General features: G+C 40.9%; 1 protein-coding gene across 3 annotated transcripts in view; it reads right to left on the bottom strand.

Annotated features, from left to right (window-relative positions):
* Positions 1–12,199, bottom strand: part of wnk4a (WNK lysine deficient protein kinase 4a) — a 46,640-nt gene that overhangs the window by 20,013 nt on the left and 14,428 nt on the right. For all 3 annotated transcript variants that reach the window (XM_042396926.1, XM_042396927.1, XM_042396928.1), the window contains exons 3-7: positions 6,336–6,508; positions 5,702–5,922; positions 4,563–4,720; positions 1,107–1,195; positions 144–363 (exon numbers count right to left, since the gene is read on the bottom strand). In XM_042396926.1, coding sequence (XP_042252860.1) covers positions 144–363; positions 1,107–1,195; positions 4,563–4,720; positions 5,702–5,922; positions 6,336–6,508 — 861 coding nt within the window. The remainder of the gene's footprint in view (positions 1–143; positions 364–1,106; positions 1,196–4,562; positions 4,721–5,701; positions 5,923–6,335; positions 6,509–12,199) is intronic.

Genomic DNA, 12,199 nt, shown 5'->3' with positions numbered 1-12,199 from the left:
GGATACAGAGAAGATGTGGGTGGTTGGCTAGCTGTTAATCTGAGATCAATTACTCAACTTCCTCACTAATGGCTGGAACAAACTGGATCAGTGAAGTAGTAAAGATTGACCTTACAGCCACATGTCTGCATGTGTCAGCTTACCATCTCCTGAGCCACCTCCTCAGGCACGTCCTTGTAGAGCTCAAAGAGGAACTCGATGGCGTTGTTGTCCTTGTACTTCCCGTGCAGCTTCTTGGTGTCGTCCATGCGCAGCCACAGTTTCAGGCCCGACTTCACCATGTCGTCCTCCTCTGCCAGTTCCACATGAACGCCATTGTTCTCCTGGAAGAAGGGGTGGTTCAGGAGGTCCTGAATGGTGTACCTGAAGTTAAGAAAGGAAAAAAGTAGCATCTTAAAGAATGTATTTACAGTTTTAAAACCCAAATCTTGTTTAAATGTTGTTTTCCATCATTTATAATAGTTAATAATACAATAGAAGATCAAGTATTCTGCAGCAGCTCCTCAGTGGGCATAAACACTGTGGTGTCACTTCAGTAATGTTTAGGCCTAGAAAATTATTATAAATTTATTCTCCAAAAACATGGAGCATGTTCTATTGATACAAAGAGAGATACAAAACATGCTGACTATCAGGTTACATTGATTTTATCTCTTACAAGCAAACCTGAGACAGAAATTTGTGCAAAATTATGTGAATACATGCATAGTTTGTGCCCCATTTTCAGTAGACATAAAATGTCACACATGAGTTTATCATTACTTCTGAAGGCCTAACCTGTTGGCATTGGACCATATTGACACTCAGAAAGAGGCTGCAACAGGGTGTTAAGTTTCTAAAAACATAGTAGTTTAGTGTGGTTGTCTCATGCACAATGAAAAGGAAACACCACTGTAATATAGTCTAAGAACATTTAACATATCCTTTAACTACCTATTAACATGTTAATCCTTCTCTCTGCAGGTGCTAGTCAAGAGAAATTTCTATTGGCATTGTAAAACTGCACTTTTTTGACTATTAATAGACTTTGTTATCCGATTACTGTTGATCACAGTTTATGTTAATTTCTAGTTGGCTACTGGGGAATTACTGGGAATCACTGGTACCTTTCATCTTTGTTCATACGAATGCAGCCCTCAGTGATCTCCTTGAGTTCTGGGACTTTGACTTTGTAGAAACTGTCAGGTTTCATGCCCTGTGAAAACAATCAAAAGAGGAGATGTGTCATTTCATTTGTAGGGATTCGTACTAATCAAAAAAATACCAGAGATGCTTTTTCTGAAGGGTTTTTCCATTTGGGAGTAGACTGGTACTTTAAGAAGAACAGGTGATCAGCACTCCTCTTCACCTCTTCCAGTTAAACAGTTCTTGTTTTAGAGGAACTCATCAAAGCCATAACAGCCACTCCCACCTGCACCGCATGTGAACGTAATCCTCTGCTTTGTGACATCTGCCACAAGCCAGCATGACATTCGGCTCTGCAATCATGTCAACACCAGAGGAGAACAATACCAAGAACTCATGAAAATGGAAAAAAACCACAGTGCTCCCTTTCCTTCTTCCTTAAACTCTACCAGTCTCTCAGGGGGATTTTCAGCTCCTTTATCTCAAGAAAGAAATATTCAGGCAGGACTACTTACTAATATGAAATAAGGAGGGGGTTTTCTGAAATGTTATCATGAGAATGTACATTGATTACAGGAAAGCTTCCATCCCTGAAAAACAATGATAAGAAAGTAAAGAACCAAGGTCAAAAGAGATGTTTGTCCTACAGATAACCAAGCAACCAGCTGAGATTAGGTCAAAACACCCAAATAATTAGATTCACCAATAAAAGGCTGAGTGGTACACTTTGCTATCACATTTACAGACTGACATGTCACACAGTAACTCTTTTTTTTTCTTGTTATGACCACAAGTCATTTTCCGGGGATATTTCTGTGTTCTGTTTAAAGTGAGACGAATGACAGAGTTGAGACACAAGTTGTTAATCAAAAGAGCAACAAGTGTGTTTGACTTGTTATCTGTCTTTAGAGCAAGCAACGATATTGCCAATGATAAATGTTAACCACTCCGGGTGACTGCAAAAATAAATTGGGGAGTCCAAAAAAAGCTTCAGTGCAATGACAGAAATGCTGTAATCTTATATGAGACTGATTTGTGATCGAGAGGGATCCGAAGAAGAGCACAGAGGTGTCTTTGTTTAAGCAGTTTGCCTCTGTGTCCTCACGGGTACCTTCGGAATAAATCCATTTTCTCTAAAAGCCGAATCGAATTTGTGACTCCTTTCCTTTCCTGTGGTGACAGAGGTGTAGATAAGATCTTGAGAAATATGCTGGTGTCATATTTTACGTTTATTGCGCACGCTGTAATAACCTGATTCATGCATTTAATATGAACCCAAAATCATTCTTTTGCACAAATACAAGAATAAAACAATATTACGTCTTACAGGCAACATGAGGTCTTTGCAGCTTTTCTTTGGTGTAGATTTCAGCACACTGAAGGAAATACAGTGCATGGACAAAAGTATGTGGACATATACTTTTGTTCTGGAGCTATTTTTTTAATTCAGGAAACTTTTAGAGCTACAGCATACATTTATATGTTCCACAGTATCGTGCTTCCAACAGTTTGTGTTTGACCCTTTCCAGTTTAATGCCTCTGTGCACATAGTGAGGTCTATAAAGAACTGGTTTTCCCAGTTTGGTGTGGAAGAACTTGACTGGCCTGCACAGGGCTCTGACCTCAACCCCATGGTGGCCATGTAGAGTCTGTGAATAGGCATATTCCCACAGTACAGTAAGTAGACATTTATTTATTGATTGGTTGTAAAATTAAAACATGTTGTGTGACTATTCACATTCACAAGATTCTTGCACAATTTATATATGAGCTGCCTTTCATACTGTATATCAAGCTACGCGTCTCACTTTAGGCCCCCTTTATAGCAATCCACTGACAGTATAAGTCAGTCATATGAGTGAAACATTACGTAGAGTTTCTGGTTTGGTGTTTAATGTGAAAAATGCAGTTGCCACACAAATAAACTGACAGATGTCGCCTGTGCTATTTCCTACTCATCATTGTTCTCTGTATCACAAGGTTGGTTGGACTTACTTACAGTAAAGAAGAAATAAATAGCTTCCAAACTACCTCACATCTCTTCTTTCATATAAATCTAGTAACTACAGTAACGATCCAGTAACTACTCAACCTTAGATATCCTTCATGTTCGCACTAATGTTGACAGACGTGGTTTCAGGTACAATGCATCTTTGAAATGGAGTGAACTGCAAACTGTCCTCAAACTTGATCCTTATGTTCCTCTCAAAGATTTTACAGCTTTATTATCTGCTGTTTTTTTATGATTCTCGTAACTTTTTTTTATTAATTCCTTGTTTATTGTGTAGTTGTGTTGTTTCTGTCTGCTCATTGTGTTCTTGTCATGAATGTTTTTTGTTCTCTGGTTTCTCTTGGAAAAGAGATTTTTAATCTCAATAATACTGCCTGATTAAATAAAGATTAAATACATCATGAAAGGTACAGCTAATGTGATTTTTATTGAATCTGGTTGCATGGGTAAGTGTCTCCGATTGCACATGGAAAATTATTATGTTTTCTTGTTTGTGGAGGAGCCAGACCCACTCTGACTTGTTGGCATTGTCGATTTCTCGCTTTCCAGCCTCCGTCAGTCACTGTTTGCTTTGCATATGCGACACGCAAGACAGAAACAGCCCTCTTTGTGGAGTAAAGGGTGAGACATAATTTCCAAAACATATAATTCTAGCGTCGCCTGCTCTTGCCCACCGTAGCGTCATTGCTGTGGTACAGCTTAAAAATACAGAAGCCTAAAGCCGCTGCTGTAATGCTACGCTGTTTCAACTCACCACTGTGCTTCTGGGCTTTTTTCCCTGAGAAGTCCCATATTTTTTTTCTGTATAAAACTTTCTGATATGACTTGAATCAAACATCAGTTCATGTACTTTAAGTGAGCGCTGGGCTGGGAATCAAACCATCTTTAGCCCTTGTCAGATATCTTCCAAAGGCAGAGAAAGATTTTATTTGTTAAGACATTCGTGCTTTCTTAAAATTTCGAGGCGGTTCAGACAAAAATTCTGCAAATGCAAATAGGTCTCTTCAGTTTTCCAAACACTATTTAATGGAGAAAGGAATATTCCAGTGAACATGATAGCGAGTACCAGTTAGAGAAGCTCTTTGAACTGGTGAAGACTCCAGCAATTAGTACCTCAAACATGTGCGAGCCTGCGTCATGATTGCAGGCTGAAAACAGACGAGCGGTCAGATTATGGTACGGTTCTGCGCTTTAAGCTCGTAATGGACAAAACTGAGCCTTTAATATACAAAAATGGGCTTTTATTCCATGAAGGCCCCACTTCTTTCCTAGGATTCAGGATATCCAGATGTATACACGAGATATCCTGCTCCCTAATTACAGTGCGCACATGGAAGAAAGAGAACACATGTGGACCATTACATCTAATACAAGATTAAAAAAAAACAACAAAAAAACAAGGTGGTCTCCTCCTCCTCTTACTCACACTGGTGACTTTGCGGTAGATCTGGGCGGCGTTTTGGCACTCGGAGTACGGGTACTCAGAGGTGGCCATCTCCAGGATGCACATTCCAAAGGCGTAGACGTCCACCGCTTCGTCATACTTCTCCTCATACATCTCTGGGGCCATGAACTCTGGTGTTCCTGTCAGGGTCCAGAGGGGCACAATTAATAAAAACTTTCCTCCATTACAATGGAGAATTCTTTTTTGTCACCGAGGGGAAATTTGGTTTGCAGCCAGTCATACTGCGCACACAATATTATCCTTTCACTGCCTACTGTTCCACCAACAGGATGCTAACACTATGACGAATTTTCATGCACTGCTAGTGCTTTTGAACGGTATGTGAATATGAACATACCGTATAATATATGTACTGATAGATAAGACATCCTAGTACAATGCATGGCATATAAAACGTTCCTCCCTGTGGATTAAAGTCCAACATTCACTCTCCTTTTGACTCTGTTTTAGTCTTCAGTCCACCAACCCTTAGCTGCTTAAATACTCCACTATGCTAACCAGCTAGTCACAAATTTTGTTTTTCTGCTTTTCGGTGCTGGACAGACATCATACAATGAGTTTTTAGAGCTCTTTTGCTGCAAACAGCTGCCTGCTGCAGCTGACAAAAAGGTCAATAAGTATGGTGAGACTAACCAAAACAACAAGCTGAAAGACACTAAAGTGGAACCGCAGAGTCTGCTGATAATCTCTGCGGATTTGTCACATGTAGGTTGACATTTGATCCACTATTAGTGTAAAAATACCGATTACAGCAGCTTTAAAAATACATCATTGAGTATGAAATAACTCTTGAGTATACAGTGCTTGATTGGGACCTGTTGATTTAAACTCAACAAAAATCAAGTATCAACAAGTCTTCATACTGCCTCTGGTGGATGACACTCCCTGCTTGCACCTGACGGGAAAGACAAGTTCCCACTGACATTTTAAAGCTGTTTGAGCGATGAGAAAGAAGCAGGGATACAAATAGGAGAAACTAATTTGTGGGAAAGAAGAAGGCTTTAATCCTAGACCTACTTTCTTCCTGATATAAGTAGAAGGAGGTATTTGAGTAAATTATTTGAGGTCCGTAAACACACACAGACCAAATTTACACTTACCAATGACACTTTTAGCAAAGGAGGCACTTTTGAGTGTGGCCAGCCCCAGATCTCCTATCTTAACGGAGCCAGTGGGGCCGGTGATGAAGATGTTGTCACATTTGAGGTCCCGGTGGATGATGGGAGGAGTGCGCGTGTGCAAGAAGTGAAGCCCTTTGAGGATCTGACGACTCCAGCGCTGCAGCAGTTTCAGCTTCATCTCCTTGAACCTCTTCAAATACCTGGAACAAAAGGAAGATCAGACTAAACACCCACGTCTAAACAGATCAAAATGCAGTGAGAGGAGGAAGCTTTTTAAGTGCCAAGAAATAATTCATCTGTTATTTTGACAGTCAAGAGGAAGTTTAAAGTGAGTTTCCTGAATTCTGTCCTAGAACGCTGTATCCAAAGTGAAGTTATTCTCTGGTCCTTATTCTGCACCAAAAGACAAGCTGTCAAACATGACAGAAGTGTCCTCTTTCTTATGGAAGACGTGGCGAGTTTTATTTGGAAAGAGGATATCCGCCACTTGAGGAATGTGACACCTATTCTTACAAATTCTTGAAAGAAAGCACTCCTCTTAGAATTTGATCTTTAAAAAAAAAAAAAAAGAGCAACACTGCAGTTTCAAGGTGAATCGGATGAAGTGACTTACGTTTTGAGCGTGCCTGAGGTCATGAGTTCAGTCACCAGGATGATGCACTTGTGGCCCTTCACCGTGGACTTCCAGGAGTCGTGGAAGCGGACGATGTTCGGGTGCTGCAGCCCCTTCAGCATCTCCACCTCCTCGCTGAAACGCTGTCGTTCCGCCTTGGTCAGTTTACGAGTCTGCAGAGGAAACAACACGGAGTGAACATCTGCAATGTCATGGCAACTGGGCAAAACTCCATCTGCTGAGGAAGAGCATGTGATACCATCTAAAGCTCCAGAACAATTACTAAATAGACCTTGTGGTGAGATTGTTTTGTCAACAATGAGTGTGTTAACATGCTATCCCGGATTTGAGCCTTATACTGTTTCCATTCATACATGATTTAAACAGCATCCAGATTTCTGATTGTTGTTATGCAGGTGTGTCTGACTTCCAGACATCTTAACCACTCTTCTCATTTCTGTACCGACTGAGTAGTTGTTGAAGATTAACCCAGTTTGGTTTGTGGCTGTCTGGATAAGATGTAATAAGATTTTATTGATCCCCATGGGGGAATTTCAGGTGCCTTATAATGAGACTGAATGTTTCGCTTCATTCTTTCGGGCCAGGCATTGTGTTCATGTTATTTAAATTCCTGTTTGCAAAGGGGGTTTGTTTTGTTTTGGTTTTTCAGTCGACATGGAAAATGCAGCACACAGAAATGTGCCAATTTAAGAGTTGGTATTTCTTTAAGTCGACCTATAGCAACTTTCACAGCTGCATCAGTCCCATTCAAGCTCGTCAATATGTTTGTATGTAATTTGCCGCTATTTTTCATGGATGTCGCTAATTTTCGGGCTCTGGCACAGGGAGATGACAGCTCCATTTTTAATCCTCCTACAAAAGATCCGATTGGCTCAGCTGTTACTCCAACTGGGGGAAACAACCATCAGAGAGCACAACATAAATAAATGAAAAAATTCTGAAATGAGGTCTGAAACCAGGCAAGACTTACTGCTGCAGTCACCGCTCTGCTAGATGTGACTTTACAACCAGGAATTTATGACCAGTGATTTATGAGCAGTACCAGCGTGAGGATTTCATTTTCAGTTCAGCGTGTAGATCATTACATGGTTTATCATCATATTCTTGGTTTTACTAACAAACTTCTACACAGCACAAGCAGAGAATGAACATAAACCTATTTAAGGTGTTTAAATACCACAGTGTCCCAGTTTCTATTGGAGAATATTCAGGTTACTCATGACTGGGATCAGGGCATATACAGGTTTCTAAAACCAACATGTGCAAACACAAACACATAATCGTAACCAGGATACTGTACATGTACACACACCGTAAATTTAGTAAGATTAAATAAAACAATAAAAGTGAAGGCAAGTCAACAGTTGAGCTTTAGAGCGATGAAGTATGAACGCACACATGCTCTGCTCTGGTCAAGACATGTACGATTACGTAAGTCGGAGGCAGTAAACACAGCATACAAATACACGGGACCTATTTGATAAATCACGCTTACTTTAGCTAATGAGCTCGCTGCGGGATTGGAAACCACTGGTTCATCCATCTGGATGATGACCGTCCAGTTACATAATCGCATTTATTTTCCAATAAGGGGTGCTCTGACTTAACAAATTTAAGGAGGAGGTTTCAGAAATCCATGTAAAACTGAACCAAACACAGTAATCAAGCTGGATGAACAAAGACATTTTTGTGCTTCCTCTAGGATGAATGGCCCAATTTAGCTCCCGTCGGAGTAACTCTGCCTGTGGTGGGTGGTTTGTGGAAAACTCTCTGGAGACTTCAGCACCATGAATCCTGCATTGAGGCGGATTTCTGGGAAAAATGCTCTGCATATGTTTATGCTTACAATCAACTTGACCGCTACTCTCTCTCTTTCCTCTGCTCTGCTCTCTCCCAGCGAGGAGGTGCTGCTGCCTCATCAACACAGGAGGCAGACTGTCTGAAGGACCCGCGCTGTCTGAAGTCACACAACGAAAGAACCCTTTTACCTGCGTCAGTCACCTGTCAAACTGTCATATTACACCAGCAAACATGAGGCCCTGGGCTCAAAAGCAAGACACAGAGGCGACTTCTAGCCAAGGGGATTTGCGTTTACGTCGTCAGTGATCAGTTTATGATGTGAACACAGGCTAGTGCTTATACTTCATTTGTGAGACCTCTGTCAGAAATGCTAGATGGTTTGCAAAAAAGGAAAATATCTTGGGTTAAGAGTAAGAATAATGATTAAAACGTGTTTAGGCAAGCGTCATCAGGGTTCAGTAAGGCTATTAGAGCACACACTCCATTTATCTTCTGAATAAGTCAGTTCAGCTTTAATCTAATTTTTGCTTTTTGCAGTTCAGTTTGCTTTATGGCCTTAAAGATGACACATTGCAGAAGTGAGCTCTGAGGTTTATTGCCGCTATAGCAGGTCACCGTACCCTTAAAAGCACACGTAACATAATACAAATCATGGGTGTGTGTGTGTTCAGTTAGTGCGTGAGCCAGGGTGAGTGAGTCAGTGGGTTTATGGGTTGATGTGCATCTGGATATTTATGTATCTAAGCGCGATAACATCAGACCCCCGTGTTGAGAGCTTTGTCTCCCGTGGATAGTCGCCTGTGCAGTGCTGTGCAGAGAAATGGCGGCTGTTTGCAGTTCAGAGATGGTGTAACTTTCATTAGCTGTGGCACAGAGCCGAGTCACTTGGAGAACCTGACACTTTCAAACCGCGAGATTTACAAGAGCTCTGCACGCTGGATGCCATGATTGCAAAGTACTGAAAATGCAAAATACAGACGTTCTTGGAAGAGTCAAAATCTAGCTCTGGCAATTCTGAGCAACACTGCTCATAAAATGTGAGCTGTTGAGTGAAATGGAGCTGATAATGGATGATCACCACATGTGAGGCATCAAAACTTGTTCTCAATTCAAACCACCAAAGTGAGGAATTTAAAAACGCCAAAAAAGTTTAAAATGCAGTGGAAAATCAGGTGCAGATGGAAAAAAAAAAAAAAAAAAAAGCAAAGTATGATCTGTGTTAACATTTGTGATGCTGTCATCTGGCTGCATTGTTGTTGGTGTTGGCTAAATTCAGGGTAACATAACAACGCCTTTTCCCAGTAATCGCACGCACTTAAACTGTAATTAATAGCAGAAATGAAAAGAATCACAATGCTTCAGTTTGACTGAAATGGTTTTCACATCATTACAGCCACAAATTCATTAGAGAAAAGTCTTTTAAACATGTCTTTAATTATCGTAGATAACAATTGTGTGTTTCATTTCGACTTATTGATATCAGAGGCGATCAAGTTATAGTGGGCATTTCCTGAAGAAGGAATCCTCTGTTGACAGCTGTGCAAGTCTCCTATCTAACTTTTCCATGGGATATTTGACTGTATCTATCCACCCCCGCCCTCTCTCTTCCCCCTTCCATCTTTTAAAAAACAAAGCCAAAAAGCATTGCATAATGCTGGAGAAAGCAATGCTAGGGGGGTGGCAGGGGAGGGAGGGGGGGGGGGGAGCCACAAAAACAAACTATATCTGTTTTGAAAAGACAAGCGGGCATATCCAGGAAACAGAGCAGTTTAGATTCAGAAATGTGCGAAACGAGCCTCTGCTAAAAGTTTTCCTCCAGCTGGATGACTTATTCTTAGCCACTGGGAGGTGTGTGTGTGTGTGTGTGTGTGTGTGTGTGTGTGTGTGTTGAGTAGGGGGTCTGCAATAACTGGGGTTGGAAATACTTGGGCTTGGTGCCACATAAGCGGTGTTACATAAGCAGTGTTGATGGTAGAGGAGCCACTGGTATTAAGATACCCCTGTCAGCGCCCCTATTATGACAACCAGGACATGAGTACCACATGTCAGCCAACATTGACAGCAGACCAGGTGGTGTACACTGTGGCTTAATACGGGAATGAACAGTTTGCAATGTCCTGATGTTACACTCAAAGAGATACAGTAAGTCTGGACAGGATTTGAGTAACATCCAGTCAGCGTGGGCAGGCTGCGGTATCTGTAGGAATCTTGACTGAATGCAGTGAGAAAAGTAGGGCAAGTGAAAAAATGGATTCAGTCATATTATAGCCTGCAGGGATTTGTGTTAAGGGTTAGAAGGAGAGTTTTCAGTGCATTTTTCCATATCGATGTCTTGAATACTTGGATATGCATTCAAAATGAGATGTAATGATGAATGATAGATCAACAAATCTCATGAATAAGTCTCTCAATACTTTCCAACTTTCCTACGTCCTGAAGATTCAAATCTTTAAAAACTGGTCAAATATATACATATATATAAAAAAGGGGCTCAGTAATGTCCTAAAACAGCTGGGCACTGTGGTTTTTTTAGCAAAAGTTACTCAAACAGGAGTACATTTTTGGCGGGACTATTTTCAGTTAGTCTAAAAGCATTTACAACTGCAGGATGGCGTATATTGGATTTACTCAAAATAAACTACAGTGCCTAATTAATAGCAATGAAGGAACACGTCACTCAGTGCAACAGTGTGGCTCACTGATGGGTTTTTAATAGTGTGAGGACAACAACGTAGCTCTATGACACAATGGAAGAAGCTACATCAGTCTTCAGCTGCACAGACAATACTTGTTAGATAAGTTCATTGATGGTCTTTTCGAGGGATTTGTTAATAACACAAATGTAGAATATTGCCAGCGTTGTCCTTCAATGTGGGAAAAAAATGCAAAACATGTTGATTCCAGTTTCTGAACTGTGAGGTTTTGCTGCTTTTCTCAGAATCACATCATTAAATTCAAATTAAATTCCACATTTTGGGGTTTTGGACTGTCGGCGAGACAAAATATGCAATTTTGAGATAATCTTGGTCTCTGAAAAGTTGTGAAGGGCATTTTTCTCTAATTTCTGCCATTTTATACACTAAACAATCAACCAATTCATTTAAAAAATACCTGACAAATTAATCCATTATGACAATACTTGTTCGTCTCAGCTCTAGTAAAGAAACTGTTAATAACGGGCAGTATGTCTACGATCAAGGCCAAATCACTGAATAGACACAATGTTCATAATATGTGAGAGAACAAGTCGTAACTTTTTGTGTAATTTCAGAAACGATTCAATTGATCTTAGATACTTTTCCATCTACCATGACCTCTCTATGAACCCTTTTAGGGACTAAAATGTAAGCTTTCCCTTTTCTTTCCTGTCATTAACTTTGAAAAATTATTGAACATGCTGTTAAAAGGCCATAACTCATGTATTACAGATGTTGACGGTGAAGAGCCCTCCAGACAAAGACCAGAGTTCACAGAGTCCCTCTGATGACAGAGCAGGCAGGAGAGAACCTGCACGACGGCGGCTTCAGCATTACCAAACCACCGTCCATCAGAGGTGATGACGACTGGCTCGCCAAGCTCTGGGATTGAGGTCAAAGGCAAAAGAGAGAAAAAAAACAAAACAGTGTGACCTCACATGACATACCTGCCTGACTGATATATACTTTGTATAAACACGCACGTAGGCACTCACACTGGTACAGTGTTGCATTTAGATGTTTGCAGGTGAGAACTGAGGTGCTAGTGTGCTCTTTCCAAGGAAAACCTGACATGTTCTGTAAATGGAGCGGGCAGAGGGAGGTTAGCCATTAATCTCATAAGGATTGAGGACTCAAACCAGCCTCTGACTGCTGGTCTCACACTGAGAACCTGACCTGACTTGTGGCGCCGAGCTAATTACCTGCCCAAGTAAAAGAGACCAAGATGTAGGATTACGCTATCTGTTGTGCATTTCGACAGTGAAACGTGGGCTGTAAAGAAGGTCTTTGTCGTTCTAGTTTGGATACTTTCCCCATTTATTAATATATTTGCACAAGTGCAAGGTT

The sequence above is a fragment of the Thunnus maccoyii genome, chromosome 20 (assembly GCF_910596095.1).
Source record: "Thunnus maccoyii chromosome 20, fThuMac1.1, whole genome shotgun sequence".
NCBI classification, from domain to species: Eukaryota; Metazoa; Chordata; class Actinopteri; order Scombriformes; family Scombridae; genus Thunnus; species Thunnus maccoyii.
Note: the sequence above shows the minus strand (reverse complement) of the source record. Positions and strands in the feature narration are given on the sequence as shown.